This window comes from Salarias fasciatus, chromosome 9 (assembly GCF_902148845.1).
Source record: "Salarias fasciatus chromosome 9, fSalaFa1.1, whole genome shotgun sequence".
Taxonomy (NCBI): Eukaryota; Metazoa; Chordata; class Actinopteri; order Blenniiformes; family Blenniidae; genus Salarias; species Salarias fasciatus.
In genome coordinates this window covers 16,242,538-16,261,890 of record NC_043753.1, presented here as the reverse complement: position 1 = coordinate 16,261,890, position 19,353 = coordinate 16,242,538, and the positions used below count along the sequence as shown (strand labels likewise).

The following is a 19,353-nucleotide window of genomic DNA, read 5'->3' as shown; positions in this document are numbered from 1 at the left end:
CCAAATACATTCTTGGGGATTAAGGCCTAGGTGCAGAAGCATGGTGAAAAGAAAAAAAAAAAAAAAAATAGAGCTGTGTGGGATGAAAACTTGTTTTGACATGGGCCAATAATTCCTCAGAAAACAGAAAAATGTCAGGCGGCGCCTTCGGATGCAGCCACTTAGCTGAAAAATTAGTCACAAACTACATTTGCCTGCAACTGTGTCGGTAAAAGGCTTCAGTCACATTTCATTGTTCTAATCACATTGCACTAATCACCTCAGCTGGCCCGACACCTGCGGCCTCGCTGCTCGCCGTGCGGCCTCATACCAAACGCCGTCCTGTTTGTGCCAACTCGCCTCTGCCCATTAGCGCCCGGCCCCGGCGCCTTCCAAGCGCCCCGCCGAGCTGACCGCTCGCTTTGTGATGCAGGGTGATTAAGAGCGGATTAATCGGGCCCGTCGCCCGTGACTTCTCAGAAACGGAGCTTTTCCTTTTTACACATGTGGAACCTCATGATTTCATGGCACGCCCGTCCACGACGTGCGCTCAGTAAACAGCCTGGAGGCTAACCATGCTGTGAAGCCCCGGGTCGAGCGCTGGATGTCATGCTTCTGCTCACCATCATCATCATCATCATCTCGCTGTGGACGCAGCGTAAACATCGCAACATCGCTAATTCTACGTTGGACTGTTTATGCGCAGAACAACGGCCAAACATTCCCCCAAAACTGTAATCACCGAGTCGAGTCGATGGTCTCACTGATGATGCAGACCCAAATTAATACCGACCAGACACGGACGCCGCACTGAAGTAGAGACCCCGTTTTCTGACGACGTCTGCAAAGGCGATTGCTTGCATAATCAAAATGCAGCTGGGTGAAATTACACAGCGAGGCAGGGTGTAGCCTCCACGCACATTTTGTTTTCTTGAGTGAGGAACATGACTAATGTGTCACAAAGCCGCACTCAATGCGCCTCACCGTGGATCAGCGGCTGCTGAACGGTGTCTCCCGACTCCAGGAGCGCAGACAAAATTTTATGGTAGCGCTGAGAGTCCGACGTCAAATTGCTTCCAGGTAGACCCTGTTATTAGTCACAGCGCCGTGCATAACTGCAGACTCCAGACAGGGTGTTAAGAGCTGATGTCTGTGGGTGAGGGCTGGGTGTCACACAGATGCTAGTTAAGCATCCGTGCAGAGTTACCAGTTTAAAAGATGAGAAATATGCCAAAGGTACAGAAAGAGCAGCAAATGCGTGTTTCTCTCGGCGTACGAACACGATAAGGAGAGGCTTCTCGCAGGTGCAAACTCCAGGATGCATCTTTGCTCAGTTGCAAGTGACCCAGTTAGCTCCAAGCAAATGTTAGGGGTCAGCCACGTATAAATAAAGCATCTTTCAGCTCCAGCTAAGAAAGGAGACAAGTGAGGGCTTTATACTTTATCTCTACGGCCAGGTAACAGCTGTTATCAGCTTCCCGGTCAGGTTTTTTTTTTTTTTTTTTTTTTTTTAACTCCCCTACTTCCTGCTCTAACCACATACGTGCTTTGCATTAAAAATAGCAAATCCAACATTTGACTGTCCGGTCAATCTGTGTGCGGGCAGCGATAATGGGGAGCTGGGATTTGCCTGTACAGTTGCAGGCAGATGATAGTCGGAGGAGATAAAGGGGTTGTTATTGAGGGCATTTGCTTCTCTCAGGGCGAGTCTGTCATGCTGCTGTAGGTTAATTACAAGAGTTCAGCGGTGTGGCAGAACCGCTGGTTAGCTGAAGAGCTTCTCTTATCGCACTCACTGAATGATTGGAGTTAAGTCACCGTCTCCAAAGGTGGTTACAGCTGATAGTGAACTATGTTTAAGATACATCAAAGATTTTATGAAGCTGTGAAGCCACAAAATTGATCCTTGACCATCTCGTTCATTATAACTGTAAATTTTTAACTTGACACTGTGGATTTAAAACTATCAGATGAGAAGCTCAAAACTCAAACAATCCCTTCACTGCTGTTTAAAATCTGCTTCAACTCCTCCGCACAGTTCACTCTGTGCCAATCCGCGATCCCACCACCTGAAGATAACTCCACACACTGCCAGGTACACAGGTTTTGCATGTGCAGATACAATCTGGCATTTCCAGCTTCCTCCTGAAAGCCGCAGACCGTGCTGCCACCCAGCTGCGACCTGGGAAGAGCTTGCTACAGAGATTCAGAGCTACTCCGCACTGGAAAGGTTTCTCCTTTTTGACGTCACGAGCTTTTTCCTGCGCAATTTCCTGAGACGGCGATGCGCAGGGAGGAAGTCGTACGGCATCAGAAGTCAGTAAATCAAAGAGAACAATGACAAAGATCATAACACGTGAAATCTGGGCTTGTTGTGCACGGGGGAGATCCAGAGGCGGGAGGAGAAAGAAAGTGTAGGGGAGTTTGTCGAGCCGCCAGTGACGGACAGGAACTAGTTTTGTTTTTTAACTCCGGCCTGCCTGTGCCGGCTGGCCGTCCATTGTCTGCCCGGGCCCTTTCGACCTCTCGGCTTCCCTCTATTTCAGGGCTCTTCCTCTGTGGTCGACAACACCCCGCGTCAGGTTGTCTGACAATGCTTTAACATCCACCCGCCGCTGGCTTAAAGTGGGGAAAAAAAATTCCGCCGTTCCGTGCCGGATCACTGTCATAAGCGAATCTTTAATTTTAGCCAGGTTGAAGGAAAACTCATTTCTCATGTGTTCAAACTGGAAGTAAACAGGTAATACTGAACAGTAACCCTCAGCTATACGATGTGCTGAGACTTTAAATGTAATGACAGCATGCACACTTAGAGATAGAGAAAAAAAAAGTGCAGGGAAAACACACGTGACGGTGAGTTGGCGTCGTCTTCAATGGAGGTGGTGGGGCTGCCTTCGAGACCTACAGCTTCAATTAAACTGCTAACACGGTTGACTGATAGCCTCTCAGGAAACGCGCAGGAGTCTTTCAACTTCAGCTGTCTGAGACATCAAACGCAGGCGGCCATCGATCTGATGCGGCGGAGCTCTGGGGGACCCACAGCGCCACTTTTTTTTTTTTTAAAACCTCTGCTTGGGGAAGTGTTGCACGCAGAAGCTAAACAAGCTAACAGCTGTTTGCATTCAGTCCGCCAATTATGAATCCTGTTGCCAAATAAAGACTTTGTGATTATCTCGTTTTCAATCTACAGCAACAGTAGGTCGAACTCGCACAGCTGTACTCTCTGGGAGTAATTTTCACTCTCTCTTCACTTGACCCATTTTTTTTCTCTCTCAACACTTCTCTTTTCTGGTGACCTAAATTTAAAAAAGCATTTACTCTTTGGGAATTGCCTGAGATTCAATACTAACTCGTCAATCTGACAGGTTTCCATGACTGCACCGTTTGTCATTATCAAACTATTATAAATCGGTGATCACTTGTCTCTGAACGCCACGCAAATCAACCTCAGAGTTTAGGAACATTAAGTTTCTCAAGTGGTTGTTCCAGGAATTAAAGTTTTAGTGGGCAAGTCCACATTTTGTTCAAACAGAAGTCGGTGGGTGGTTGTCAACAGTCGCTCAGAGACTTTGTTTAAAAGACACAAAATGGAAGGAGTCCATCATCATAAGTAAACACGACAGCGGATGAGAGTCGATATGACACCAGCTTGCGGGACTTGGCGAGGAGAAGTATTAAAGTTTGAATCCTTGTCGTGACAAAGTCAACACTGTTCCAGACAGAGAGCTCTCACAGCCAGTCATGTCCAGACGTCCTGTCATTTAATGAACTGATCAGGCAGCCTCTGCTTTTCTCTTCAAATCAATGAAATATATGTGCACGTATCTCAGATTAAAAGGAAATTGATTAAATGTGTAGCCCTCCAGATCCACCAGAGAAGAAGAGCTGTGCAGTAAACATTTGTACCCTTTACCCCCATCAAGATGTTTACAGCACTGGCTACTCTTTTACAAGCCCAGACCACCACTCACTTCCTCTGAAGCGCTGCGTTAAGGACAGAAGACGCAGGGCAACAAAACGGCTTTAGGAAAATCTTTCTCAGTCTGAGGCCACCTTCACAACTCCCTCCTCCTCCTCCACAAAATCTTTTGATTTAGCTTTCGTGGTTGGGCAACAATGATCTGTGGTTTGAAGGAAAGAGGCTGAAACCGAGAGAGCCAGAAAGTCCAACAGACAGACCCCCGCGCAATGATTCAACTTCCTTTTAACTTCTCACTTCCTCTCTGGCCTGCACTTCTCCAAAGCTCGGAGAGAAATGTGGCTCAAATTAGAGTTTCCGCTCGCTGGGGAGGCTGAGAAACAGGAAAACAGAGGGAGGGGAGAGAGAGAGAGAGAGAGAGAGGAGACTAAAAGCTCTCAGTTTACACAAGCTAAACGTTTGTTAGCTCATCTCCATGTCCTTCTCATCTCTTTACATTCTGCGGATCCTTTAGGCTGCACATACACACACACTCTCAAGCGGGGATGATAGGCAGAGTGCAGAGATACCACTCAGCGGTTACAAGGTGAGATTACAGCGAGGTGTGCGCCGGGCTTTTGAAACGGGGTGTCAGTGTGGCTGTAAAGGATCAGCGGCCAACAAGGCTGCACGGCCGGCGGCATTCCTCTGATAACCGGGAGAGGTGCGGGAGATGGGAGCCCGGGTCCCATCAATCAGCAGGGACCCCCTTCCTCCTCCCGGCACAATGACTACAGTGTTCTGCGCGAGCACCCCGCGTCCCTTCAACTGTAGCTCATGACCGGCGGCGGGTTGGAGAGAGAGAGAGAGAGAGAGAGAGAGGGGGGAAACCCTCCTACAGCGAGCGAGTGAGCCCGTCCTGGGTGTAGCTGGGTGTAGCAGAAAAGAAAACAGACACCGGGCTCTGTCTTAACATATTCCTAGACTGGGTGGAGAGGGGGTCTTCAAGCATGATAATGTAATGCACACACTTGTGGCCCACTCACTGGGAAAAATGCTAGGAGAAAAATGGGGCAGGGTTAAGTGTGTGTGTGTGTGTAAAAGAAAGAGAGAGAGAGGGATTGCTGAGGCAATTACAGGCTTCGTCTCAGCAGAAGCCTTTTCTAAAGCATATCCACCCAGTCTCTGCAGTCACTCACACACACACACTCACACACACACACACACCCTCATAAGCTGTTAAGACACCCTTTCACCCTCCCTGCCAAGACAACATGTTAGCACAAAAATCAGTTTCCGCCTGTCCACATTATGACATTTATTTCACTAACTTATAACCACAGAGAGGAATCAGTGAGAAAGGAGAGAGAAAAAAGGAAAAAAACCCTGACAACTGCTTCTGCACAGACACAGCAGAGGAAAAGACCGACCCACACTTCAGACAAAACACTTCCCAACCACTTAGAAAGTAATAAAACAACCAATAACCCCCTTCAGACCATGTTTGAGGGGTTACTGAGAACAAGGAAAGTTTAAAAACTCACGAAAGAAATGTTTGAATAGGTTAGCCATGTCCATTTTGGGCTCGCCGTCTCTCCCCCTCTTGTCTTTTTCCCGGTCCCTGCTCTCTTCCCACTGCAGCTGTAGAGTTATTCCATGTGAACACCCAAAGAGCTGGGCGGATAGCGGAGCGGGGCAGCCCACTCCTTCGACCATGTGGTGAGCCTCAGCCAATCGGAGGGCGCAAAAGAGAGGCCTCCGAGTCCGGCTCTGCGAGGCAGAGTACAGAGGCCTCATGGAGAGGGTAGGGAGGAGGGGAGGAGGTGAAGTTTACACTCATACAAAGCCAGAGGAGAAGAATAGAGAGATCTACGGAAAGTGAAAGACATATTCACTCAAGATATAGTAAGAGATAAGCATTTCTAGTAGAGTAAGGACTTGAAAGTCGTAGCAGACGTTAAGAAAAGATAAGTGTGGACATGGCAACAGTGGAGTGAGTCAGTCAGTAAGTGCTCAGTGTCACATGACTGCAGTTGTTTGTAGAGACACACTCATAACTTTACAACAAACCAAGGAAACATGAGTCCTCTAATGTAGACGAGCGCAGCACACACACACACGCACACACACACACACACACACACCGAAACAGCCATCTGCAGACAGAGCATACCATCACACATTCTTTCAAACGATGACACCACTCCACACCCAGCTACGGGCCCGTTTCAAAAAGAAAGAACTTTTTTTTTTTCCTCCCACACAACATATTAAGAGTGTTCTTTCTGCCGCTTTTAATTGTAAAAGGAAAAAAACAAAAAAAAAAAACACATAACCACCCACAATCTCCTAATGAAAGTGTCTTAAATCGACTCTGAGATCATAAAATACGATAAATGAAGGTTAAGTATTTACAAGCTGGCTATAAAGGTATCAGTGTTTAACAATCAGCTTTCTGGTGTTTTACATTAGTGTGTGTTTTATGGGGTCTCACGTGAAAGACGGACATGACTTGTGTGTGTGTCACTGGTGCAGCTGTTCACCTGAACCATTTGATCAATGGATGTAGTGACAGGTGGGTTGTTGTTAGGAGCTCTAATGGCCGTGGTGCATGACAACACACACACACACTAAAGTTTAACACTTCAGGGCAAAGCAAACTTAAAGTCAAGAATTTATCTGCTCGGGTCAAGCTACGCTAAAGGACAATGCTTATTAAATGTGACTAAAAGAAAAAGGCTCATTCTCGTTGTGATACCACTTTTGTTTTTAACCGCCTAGTTCAGCAAAAGGCAAACGCCGGAATGTCAGTGTCTTCTAACCACAACACTCGCATTAAAAAAAAAAAACACTGAGCAGCTAACAGGAAGACGCAGCTCACGTGTCCCACAGATAAGTGTTTTGCAAACACTGCAGCGTGTGATGCAGCTATAAACTGACAACACTACTTATGGCTAGAAGCACCCATCAGACACACTCTTTCATTCCAGACAACAGAGGAAAGCCTCCGGGGAGGGGTGTTGGGGGGAGGCCTGCTGGGGCGTCCTCGAAGGGGGTCAACCCTTAGCATGAGCACGTCATCACCACCACATGAGCAGAGGCGATACGGCTACCTTTCTTCACTCTCAAGTGCAGCTTGATGTCGTGTTTTTGTTGGTCAAACGGTCCCATAAAGTGCAGGTGTCGGTTCAGGCTTTACAGCCCAGCTTCACTCAAGGTACCGTACATGAAAAGAAAAGGCACAATTAGCTGTCAACGGCTAAACTACAACCTGCAGCATTAATGAAACAAGCTGGCACTGCTCACTGTCAATTGGATTAAAGTCTCCATCGTGGCAAACGTTGGTGTACAAGCTAATGAGAAGTGGTCCAAGCAAACATGGTCAGAGTCCACCAATAAAAGCAGTTATGTCATCGAGTGTTTCACTGCGATAATGAAGCCCTGAGGAGCAAACAGGTTGGACATTACAGAATGACAAGCAGCCAAAACCCAACGCAGGGCCTGTAACTGGGCACTCCATGAAAACACATTAACAACCAAACAGTAGAATTAGAGACAAAGCCCACGCCAAACTCTCTGGTCCCGTTCCAAACTGAATGTCAGTGACCTGTGTGTGTGTGGATCACAAATTATCACGACTGTCTGTCATCAAAAAGAATTAAGCAAAGACAAACGGTAACCTTGGCTTGCATACAGTTACATTTGGCTCCTGGTGAATGGCAGTGCCTAGAAATATTACTGGAGTGCCGACACAGGAGACAACACCTGTGCCTGATCAAATCCCGCCATGATGAAAAGGACAGGAAGCTATCCTCTAGACACACACAGAGCGAAGGTATTTAGATCGATCAGCACAAATCAGACCTGTAAAAACGTATCGATTACCGGCCTTACCTGAGCAACTCAGAAAACCTTCCATCAGACACTACAGTGCTGTCAGTTTAACCAAGAAACACACTTTATGTGTGAAGTGCAACAAAAGCCACGATCTGTGATTCAACCAATCAGGCAGCGGGACCGTCTCTCTCTGTTATGCAGTACATTATACCACATACCACAACAATGTGGTGAGAACTGAGGAGACATCGAGCTGACCTACATAAAAGATCCTCCTTGGTGTTATTTTCTGAAACCGTATATGAAACACAGAGCATGTCAGCCAATCCTCAACAAGTTGCAGTGAGGGACCCGAAAGCCATAAATATTTACACTGTAATTATCTGTACGGCTCGACAGGAATACAACGAGACCATTCATAAAAATAAACAAGGTCGTGGGGAAGGAGTACACTTTGACATGGTATCTTTTTGTTATTAGACCACCACATGTAAAATCCAACACTTGTAAACAGAACAAATTATTACTCTTTTTTTTTTTTTTTTACCGAGCGTGTCTTTGAGATTCTTGACAATGGAAGCCTTCCTGGCACTGTTTTTCCTCTCCACGTAGTTGGACGGCACAAAGCCGGTTTTGTTGGTGGCGTTCCGGACCCTCCACCAGGACTTGGAGTCGTCGAGGAGCCACAGGCGCTCATTCTTCTTGATGTCCAGCTCCTGGTCCTGCTGGGCCATGTAGTCGAACTTGGCGATGACAATCACCTCTTCCGTCATCTTGCACGAGGGACACTGATCAAAAAAATAAACAATACCAGTTATAAGCCCACACTGCTCACAAATGTGGCATAATTTACACAAGAAATGAAGCGACTTCACAATGGTAATGGATTTACTGCCACAAAGCATTGCTACATCCAAATCCTCTGACTTTTTGTGCATACTTTATGCTGTCACCTTCAAAGTGTGTCTGTAGAGAAGAATCTTGACTAAATTTAGAAGCAAACAACAGTACCTGCACTGCATCAAAGCTGAGAAATTCAAGAGCGTCGACACTTCCGCTGACCTAGAAAATGTAGAAACAAAAAAAAAAAAATGCAATTAGAAATAGAATTCTTCATGTCATTCCGGGCACATCTTGATAAGAATGAGAAACCTATTGTGCTGATCGGCTTCAGCGGCCATGCATAAATAACATTTTACAACTACTGGCTGAGAATCCTGTAGCTGTGCCCTCAACCGTTTCCACAGTTTAGTCTCTTCAGACATGATTTCCCTCCAGCAATTGTACTCTTGAAATAACAGACAGAAATTACAGTTTTTCTGGTATTTAACTCTGACAGCTGTCTTAACGTTATTCAAGGGTGATTTCCTCTCTGGACGGGTCTGAACGATTGTCTTTTGTGTCAGGCATCAAATCTGAACCTGGGAGCCAGGAGGATGGTGAAGATCATTATCAGAGGAAGTGAAAGACGACGGGCACCGCGGAGCGACGTCACTCACCGAAGCTCCTATAGAGCACTAATGATCTACGAGATTGCTTTAAATTTAGAACTGCGCCATAAATGTTCCTCTCTTCTCCTCCTGACGAAGCGAATGCAGTGCTTATGCGGACTGCATCACAAACAATCATTACTCTGCTATTAGTGAAGCTGCTCCGATCCTCCAGGGTGTCTAAAAATATCATCATAGCGAAGGAGAAGTGTGATCCACTGTGCAAACTTGTTCATTTTCAACAAAGAGCACATTCATAACAACTGGTCTTATGACCCATGCAGCCATCGGCACAGTCAAGCTGTGCTTAGGTTAATGCTGCAGATACCGGGGTCAGCTCTGAGGGAGTGTGAGACTATTGGAGCAGTTGCTGAGCTGCTCTGATGTCATGGGAGTGGATGGAGTTTCACCTCCACCCCCCCAAACTAACTTCAGGGACCAGACACTGATCTCATTGATGGAGCTCTTGGTTTTGATTTGAAGCAGCAGTAGAGTCTAAGTTTCAGCTACAGCTGGCCTTGAGATGGGCCCAGAACCCGAGCTTAAGCAAACAAGAGCAGAGGTACGACAGCCAAGCTAACGCCGAGTACCATTAAATAAGATGAGTAGAATACACTGCATAAACAAAACTAAAAGCTGGGTCAAAAGGTCAGCGGATTCCTGGAAAAAAAAAAAAAAAAAAAAGCCTTTCTGAATCTACTTTGTCATGCAATATAAAAAGGGATGTGAACTGCATCTACGGGCCATGACATTATGGAGTGTGGACGGATATAGGAGGGGGTGACACATCCCAAAATGCAACTGTGTGTTTATGTAACTTAGCGCACATTAATGTTTTAAAGATGAGGAAGAACATCTGAAGCCTGGCCTTCATTTCTTCATATGGGGTGATGTTGACTTAGTTCACCAAAACCATTTGGGTGTGCACTGTGGTTTTTTTTTTTTTTTTTCTTTTCTGATTGCAAGTTATAGCCTGCTCCTTTTCCATCTTTAATTAAATTAAGGCACACTGGAGGACATGTTAGGGAGCGGCACAAAAAAACAAAGAGCTGATCTACCCTCCTCGAGAGCCTCTTTCACCAAGACAAAGCCAACAAACTCTCCCAGGGCTGGGCTGGATCGCCGTCTCCCAGAGAGGCAGATAAGTGCGTATATGTCCTCCTCCATCTACAATATCCCTCCCTCCGCTTTAAACTCTCCATATTGAAGCCTGACAGAATCGTCAGCATTTGACAGTACGCTTCCCGGCTATCTCCCCGTTACAGAAAGCCCACTGCGTCACCCCTCCACCCACTTCTATGGTGGCTGAACACTGAGGACACGTTAAGATGGCCGTGACTTACGACAGTGCAGATGTGAGGGAGGATCAAAAAGTTAGGCGACAGATGCTCTGAGCTAATCGCGCAGCTGCAGGCTGAGCCAAGGCCAGTCGCCACTCCGGAGCACTAAACACCAGGTCAGACAGGTCAAACTGCTCAAATGGTGTCACATTCGCAGCCACGGTGGGTTTCCGTTTACCCTGCTGCCGGGCAGAATTAACAGGTAAAACCCACCCGCCATACAAACAGCAGGAAGTTATAATCTTAGAGCAAACACGAAGTGTGGTTACAAACTGATCTATCGTTAAACTGGGAGGTTCTGGAAAGGTAATTTTAAATTCAATATTTATTTTCTGTCAAAGCTGAACATGACCTTTTACACAATACAACTGTATCATATAATATAACAGGTATTTTTGAAATCAAATCAAGCTGTAAGATAAAAATTATTGTTGGTCAATTCCAAATAAATAATAATAAAGAAAAAAATGTATTTTTAAAACTAAAAGCTTAATGCTTCCAACTTTTACAGGAGAGTAGAAACCAAATGGACCTAAGCATGAATTTAAAAGAAAAAAAAAAAAAGATTAAAATTTTGATTCGCAGAAGCTCTCCTTCAGATATTTGTTTTACATATTTTTCTTAATGAAATAGAAAAATAAATCCCAATTAAAGCACTACTGTCCATCCTTTGGGTCAGACTGTCAGTAAAGTCCCGTTCTGGTGTTGCGACTTGATTTCAGAAAGACACTGCCACATGAGTTTCAGTTTCTTCTGGGTGTTGCACTGCAGCAGCTGCTACCCTTTCTTCCCATGGTCCCTGGTGAATCAGTGAAATCCAGTCGTGGATTCAGGGGCCCATACAGACACACACGCACACACACACTCCAGCACTTTAAGTAAACCAAGTGCTTGGTCTTCTAATCTGCGACCAGTACCTGAGAGATGGTTTTGTGTTGCTCAAACGACCTCTCAGTCACTCTCTGACGTGAGCCCCACCTGCTGGGTGACTCCGTCAGCAGCTCCTGTTGGGTTATATGAAACTTCTCAGCAGCAGCCAAGTCTCTGTTTGTCGTCTTCTTCACGAGAAAGTGAAGGAAGCAACCACTTTCTTACACACACCCACCGTTTGCTCCACCCTCTTGTCTTTGCCTGAATTCTGAGCAAGAAAGGCAAACAGAAACTGCATAAATTTAACAGCCGAGGTTGTTGTTTAACAGTATATTGTTCCTATTTTTGTGTCTTCTGTTTAAACTGATATTATCCTGCTTCTTGTTTTTTTTTCGTGTTGTCTCTATTTTTGCTATCACTGTTGCTGTATGTCAATATAGGACTTTAAACTTATTCCTATGTATTTATTTGAGCTGAAAATAAATAAGATAAAAAGATCACTGCCTTTTATGAATTGTGCCATTTGTGGGGAAGAAAAAAAAACATCTGAGAGGCTGATGTTTATATAAACAAAACTCAATAAGTAGGCTGTTCACTCTTGGCAGACACATATGAAAATATGTGTAACATTCTGAACCTGTCAAACTGAGGGTATAATGTAAGGGTAAGGGCCGTGAATAAAGAAATATTCTGGAAAAATTATTTTCCGTTGCAATGAAGTGATGAGTCACTGCCGTCAGTCAAATAGCTCGTGATCTTCGTGATGAGAAACCAGCTGCATGGCTGTTTTCAACGAGACAAAAGGTCTGAAAATAACATGGGCACTGAACAGAAAGTAAAAAAAAAAAAAAAAAAAAAAAAAAAAAAGATCAGCACTGGGGAGTGTTGTGGATGTCACCATGTGAGTCCAGACTGCATGGAACGAGAGAGAAGTGGTCAAATGTGGTGGTTTGCGGTGAGCACAGGCTTTTCCCCGACTCCCTGTGGCTACCTGCTTTTTTTTTTTTTTTTTTAATTCCTCCTGGCATAGCTCACTTAAAACCAAACTGCTGACACAAAAGAATGTCAGTGTCTTAATATTTTCTTTTTAGCTGCGCAAAAAAATGAAGGCGATTTAAGGCAATACTCCCTGCTGTTCCACATTAAGAATATCTGTTTCTCGAGTGGTTTGCAGAGAATTCAACAACTAAAAGGATTCATGTTATATTTATACAAAACATCACAAAAACTGTCTTCTTTTCATCATCGCAAATCACAGCAAATGACTGCTCATTCCCTGATGACACTGGTAGGTAGACTAGGAATTAGATAACTTAATAGAGTGCAGCAAGAATGAGTGTGAAAATCTAAAAATAAATCAGTATTACTTCCCGTCTTAAAGGCCATCTGCTACCAAATGAGTCGCTGAATGGATGAGACAGGGCCGTGGTCAACAGTGTGTGAAGATTATCTTACTGAACAAACGCTTATCAGGAAATAAAATGCTTATCACAGGGTTATTTTCTACAAAAATGTGAAACCAGCGGCCTAAACCAAGACCTGTTTTCAGCCGAGGGAAATACAGAAGTGCTAACTGGTGGTTTGGCATGCACTCCAGTATCACTCTGATCTATGACTCAATTTTATTTTAATCAAAGCCTGGTTCCCTATTTTAAAATCAATTTTAATGAAAATAATTTGGGTCTCTGGTCTATAATTGACTTTTTTTTGACGTCTTACTCAACTTAAAATTATTCAATTAAGTCATGAATTTTCATTTAAAGTAATTAAACACTGTGCAGTCAAATATGAGAAAACTGTGGATCGATTTATCAATGTCAAGATATTAATAAAGGGCCATATCGCCCAGCCCCACTCTCAGTTGGTCCTTTCTGAAGTCACTAAAGTGGATAATGTAATTGTTTGATTTGGCGAGTTTTACACCGGAAACCCTTCCTGACACACTGAGTTAATGGCCTGCTGCAAGGCCAGAGTCATGATCCATCAGCAGAGGGATTCAAATCAGGAAACCGATTCTGTTTAGAAGTTTGTTTCCACCATTACGCACATATAAACTTCAAAATATCCAACTGTAATACTGGTATTCACTTATCTGCTGTCATATTAGATTAATAACTAATCGGCTCCTGTTCTCAGAAGTATCAACAGTGTCCCGGATATCAGCAGATCTAACTCTCTGATGAGAAGCAACTATTCCATTTCGATCTATACAAAATACATCGATGATCGACACCAAAATTCGATGGAGCTTAAGTGTCACAGTAAACCACAAACCACAACTGCATGTCAGTGGTGTAATGGAGATAGAGGGTACGACCATGCAAGTTCTTATGCTACTATCAAACAACCCTGACATGGGTTCACCACATCCTGCAGTCCACAGCTGCTGCTCCAAGTTGTTGTGTCTATATAGTAAAAACAGAACAAGAAGTGATACAGGCAAGTAGCACACCAAGTGGCCTGTGTGATAACACATTTCACAGGGATGCCACACTGCAGAGAATATATTTGTGTTCACAGCATTTCCATTTCACCGGAGACACGGGAGGCTGTTTGTAGGAATCGAGTCACTACAGCTGGATACAGTATATAGTAAACAAGCCAAGGAGAACAATTGCGGATCCTTGTCTCTCTTCACTGTGGGAGCAAAGAGTGTAGCACTGTTAGGCAGGAGTGCTGAGTCTCTGAGACAGCAACAGCATGAGCTCACAAAGGCAGACAGAGTAACCTAATCCCTGTGACAGCCTGCTAAAATCACAGGGCTCTGCTGCCTTCTGGAATGTGCTCTGTGTGCTCGCTGCTCACTCAGCCCCTCTGGCACTGCTGCACTTCCTCCGACTTACACCAAAAACTTGCATTTTAGCCACAGGGCAGGTCTGCCTCTCGAGCGAACAGCGCAGGGCGCCGACGGACCGACGGGTGAGGAAAGCCCATGCGCTTTTTCACATCGAACCACATGCAACAAAAAAACCCATGAGACTGCATCCCATCCCGGTTGTCCCAGATTCTCTCAAAAACAGAAGAGCAGCAAAGGGTCATGGGAGACTTGGCGGACCAGCTGTGAGACAGGAAGTGTAGACACAAGGGTGACCGGATGATGGGAAAGTGATGCAATCTGACAAAGTGCAGGCTTGACCCTCCCCGAGTTCAGATTAGTTCAGATAACTTATCTCAGCGTTGATGCGTGTAATGCAACTCATTAAAAAGATGACAATTAGTTTAAACTTTAACACCAGAGTTGCTGAGAGGACACATCTTTTTCCTCATTAGAAGAAGGCATAGATTAAAACGTAATCAGGTGGCCTCCAGTGTTTTGGGCCGTGAGCGCGCAGGCTTCACTCCTGACTGTGTGAAAGCAGTTGGTTATCCACCCCTCGGGATCACCCTCAGCAGTTGGGAATGGCCTAAAATAGACCGTGGCTCATGTCTTCTGAAAATTGCCAGAGATTTACTCTCATGGCAACAACTGGCAGCAAAAAGATTCAAGCCTTCTTCTGGTCATCTAAAGGGTCATTCTGCACTTAAATCTGTCAGAGACGGACACAAGTGCCACTGTTTGAGTGTACCTTTCTGAAATGTACAGCTATAAACTTGCACACATATTGACACTCAACACTATCAGAGGATACACAATATAAAATTCAATGACGATATCGGATGATAAAATAACTAACAAGAATGACCCTGCTGTAAAACTTTTTCATTTCCTCATTTCACTTCATATTTTCACACAGCTGCATCTTCTCTGTCTGTTCCTCTTGAACTCAGACATTAACAAGCTGACTTAGTGGCTAAACGGCAGAATGAAAGTCCATGTTAGCATGTTAGTGTCAAGCATATAATCCAAAATGTGCTTTTCACAGCATTTTCTATTATTCTGATCTTGAGGGTCTGGATTCTGAGTGCATGGACTTCGGAATGGTCGGATAATCGGAAAAAAAAAAATCGGAAAAAGGTGACGTTACAGGGTCTTTTATGTGGCTGCTTGTTGAAAACGAGCTTCAAATAAGGCAGCGATCCTTATCAGTTCTGAAACACTAAAAAATGATCAAAGCGTCCCTGTCATAAACCAAAGTTCTTGTGGGTAGCTTACACTGTTGTAGAACAGACTAAATATAGGAATAATATCACTGCAACATCATTTGCAGCAACAAACCGAGTGTGAGCCAGGCTTGCACTTTATGTAATTACCATTAATTATTTAAATGAATGGTCTTCAACTAGCGTTTTTTGCAGGCAGACATTTAGGAGTAAGAAGATATCCATCAGAACTTAATACTTCTGAGTCAGAAAGGATCCATTTCTTCATACCACATCTACACCGGCAGCCTACACGTCTTCATCCACACCCTGAGGTTACCAGTTCATGTTCTGGGTGGCCTGCCCGTCACGTTCAACCACGGCCACATCCAAGTAACATGGGATCAGGACCACAGCAAAATAAACCTACAGGTTACCTCACAAACTCTCGAGAGCTCCCGGGGATTTCCCCATGACTAATCCAAGTTTACAAAGCAAAGGGATTTCTAACATCAAGCACCATAGTACAATAAAGTTCTCTGTGGTTTTGTTTTGATTGCTGTTGCGTACTTAAAACTACAAGTTGTATTAAGGAGTCTGTAAAAGAGGTGATGTATATAAAATTAGGACAGATGCTGCACTGAAACTTTATATGTTTTATTAACCATGTTGCAGCCTTTGGAAACAGTTGCTGATGCAATCAAAATAGCAGACTGTACAACACGAGAATAATCCCAGACAATCTGTGTCAAACGGATGAAATGGAGCCACTGGCTTCGTTTTACTCTTCCGGCATCCTGGTAAATAGGAGCCCTCGGGTGCTGTCACAATAGGACTAAACAAGCTACTTGGGACAGAAGTCTGGGCAAGCCACATGTTGGAACCTGCGTTTGAGCATCTTGAGAGCAGGAGGCATTCCTGATTGCACGGCGATGCCACAAAAATCTTGGGTCTGCACAAATCAACATATACGAGATCTCTGATAGGAAGCGAAACAAGACGGGCAACATTTTCCACACAGAACTTCACCTCTCTCCAGTCTGACTCCAACAGCCTACACACATTTCAAACACTGGGTAAACTGTTGTTCATGAGGAACCGAGGTCACGCTGCTGGTTTCAGTGCATTTCCATCAGGACTGCTGCATGAACAAGTTCAAAGCTTATGCCAGTTTCATCACAATACTATCACAATAACTAAAACTACATCTTCATGCCAGTAGTAAGATTTTAAGGCTTTAAATATGAAGCAGAAAAGCCCAGATTTTCAGATTAAAATGCTGTGACAGTCGCTGTGGTTACTAGGGGTGGGGAAAAAATAAAAACGAGTCACATAAGTATTGGGATTTTTTGTTTGAAGGCGAGTATTAATCATTCAGATGAAGCATCACCAATCCAGTCCCACACATATAGTCTGAAGTTAGTTATTTTTCTGTAATTCACATTAATACACTAAGCACCAAACATGATATCAAATTGAAAATATCTCTCCTCCCATACACACTGCATCTTAATTCCAACTCTAAGCTTACAGATAAACTGAAGGCTCTGAGGCCATATTTCGTCTACTGAGGACACCTTCTGGTGAAAAAAAAATCAACTGCACCTTCATCCCACATGACAGCCCGGCAATACTCCTACAGCGATAATATAAGAACGCACCAGTACGCCATACTAGTTAGCATTATATGCAGCGCAGCATGAAGGAGAAATAACTCGATAACTCAGGTGCTCGATAGGAACTAGCTGCAGATGCTACAGCTGTCATTTCCGGTGACTATAATCACGCCCTTTAATACAAGTTTTCAAACGATTGTTTTGTCACTGCATCAATGCAGAATCGTCCAAATCCTACAGCATAGAAATTATTCTATTGCTATATAAAACCCATATATAAGCTAAGTATACTTCGACTTATGTACTTTTCAGTATAAACCAAAAACACTTCACTAAAACTTCAAGTATGTCTCCAATAAGTGCATAAAAAGTAAACGTAAAGTGTACTCTTTTAGTTTGTGTTTAGAAGAAGCACACTTGAGTAAACATTTCCGTAAGGGTTTCAGAAAACTGTTTTTTATTCAATCCAGGCTTCGAAAACAAAGTTCAATGTTTAAAAAAAATGGAAAAAGCTTGACTCAGATGTGATGCGCATTTTTGGGGGGAAAATATGACTCCTGAAATAGTCTGTAGACATCATCATTCAACTTTTTCACATGGTCTGGTGTTAAAGCGGACTAAAAAGAATCATTTTCTGCATAAAGCATCACTTCCTCTTCATGATGACTGAACAGAGAGAATGATTCGTTGGTGTTGCAGTTCAAAAGAAAGACAGCTATTACTATGACTATTGTGTGAGCAGAATCATCTGCAGCTCAATGTAACAAAGACCAACGAGCTAGTGGAGATCTGAGAGGGAACAGGGTGGCCATGTCCCCAATCTCCATCTCCATCCAGTGGTCAGTCAATATGGACATATTTGTATCTTAACTTCTATTCAACTTACTGTGTTATTTTCCGTTAGGAGATATATTACAAGAATTATCCCCCAGGGATTAATAAAATATTTATTTTATACCGAGCTTGATTAGTCAAGCTTAAATTAAACAAAAGCCTCTTTGATGCAGGGACATTAACAACCAACGTCACAGTGCAAAGCTTTATGACCCCGATCCACTGACTGAACCAGATGATATTCTTATTGAATAAAAGCTCACAACTGATGGCTTCACTCAGAAGTCATGTGAATAGGGCAATCTGATCTTTCAATCAGAAAGAATTCAATCAGATTGATAAAGAAAGCTATTCCGACCGAGTGGGGCAGACTTTATGTCCTTCCTTTACATTTCCATCTATGACTCAACATAAACCCATCTGATCTCCGACTCTGTTGGCCGATAAAACCTACATCATACAAGATTCTCCTTCACCAATTCTAATTGTTATTAATTTACTGAATGGTTCCAGGTTTCATTCCAGAAGAAACTGATCAATACTTGATGATGATGTGGTATGATTGATTAGGTGGTTTATCAAATTTCTAGTATGACATTTTCGTCAGCCGTCTTTGATTTTTACAGTTCAGCTGTTTGATTTCCTACATGACTGCAAGGAAAAGATCTGCTATGAACCGTGGTAATCTTATTTTGATATTATTGCAAAAGTATTTAAAATGATTTAAAAAAAAAAATCAAATGTAGATTCTGTTACAGGTTCCGTTACTGAAATTATTCCTCTTGCTGTACAAGAGAAAAAAAAATAATGTATTGAACTGCAGTAGACCTGTAGGCGGCACTGATTGTTAGTTCAACAAAATAGCAAGCAGATGGGAAGAGGAAACAGTTTTACTAACAGGCTGTGAAAAATGCTTAAAAAAATCAGTTAAAAATGTACCTCTTTTTTTGAGAAAACCATAACAATATTTCTTTGCGGGATATACCAACAATGTTCGCTGCAACAATGACTGCTGTGGTTACACAGGTACATACTTCCTCAGTTTTACTAACCTCGCCGAAAAAAAAAGTCAACCATAATGAACAAAGAAAGAGAATCAAAACTGAAACTGCAGGCTTGTTCTTTCTTTATAGGGAAGTAAAATTATTTACTCAAAATTATTCACAATAGCAGACACTTTAACCACATTTGCAAAACCAGATGCCTCGACTGTTAAGGTTTTGCAGAAAAGGCTAAATATGTCACTCAATAGCACTAATAACCGAGTAGATCTCCATGGTTTGGACATACATTAAGACTAGAATAGCAAATACTAAAAAACTACTATTTTTTTCCAGTGAAAATATCAACAGCTGATGTTCAGACAGTAACCTCAGATACACATACTAAAACCACTGTTGCTTTTCACTGTTCATCCATCTGCGCAACAAAACAAACCAAAACAAGAGAAAAAGGGAAGTAGAAAAGCT

At 43.4% G+C, this 19,353-nt stretch overlaps 1 protein-coding gene across 5 annotated transcripts in view; it reads right to left on the bottom strand.

The window, feature by feature from the left end:
• Positions 1 to 19,353, bottom strand: part of nck1b (NCK adaptor protein 1b) — a 30,224-nt gene that overhangs the window by 8,147 nt on the left and 2,724 nt on the right. For 2 of the 5 annotated variants that reach the window (XR_003932043.1, XM_030099414.1), the window contains exon 1: positions 5,422 to 5,945. Coding sequence is in view for 4 of the 5 variants with exons in the window: in XM_030099414.1 (XP_029955274.1) it covers positions 5,422 to 5,674 (253 nt within the window). In the remaining variant the exon portion in view is untranslated. Of the gene's footprint in view, positions 1 to 5,421; positions 5,946 to 8,261; positions 8,503 to 8,725; positions 8,779 to 11,461; positions 11,485 to 19,353 lie in introns of those variants that run through there. The other 3 variants (XM_030099417.1, XM_030099416.1, XM_030099415.1) reach the window with 3 other exon arrangements.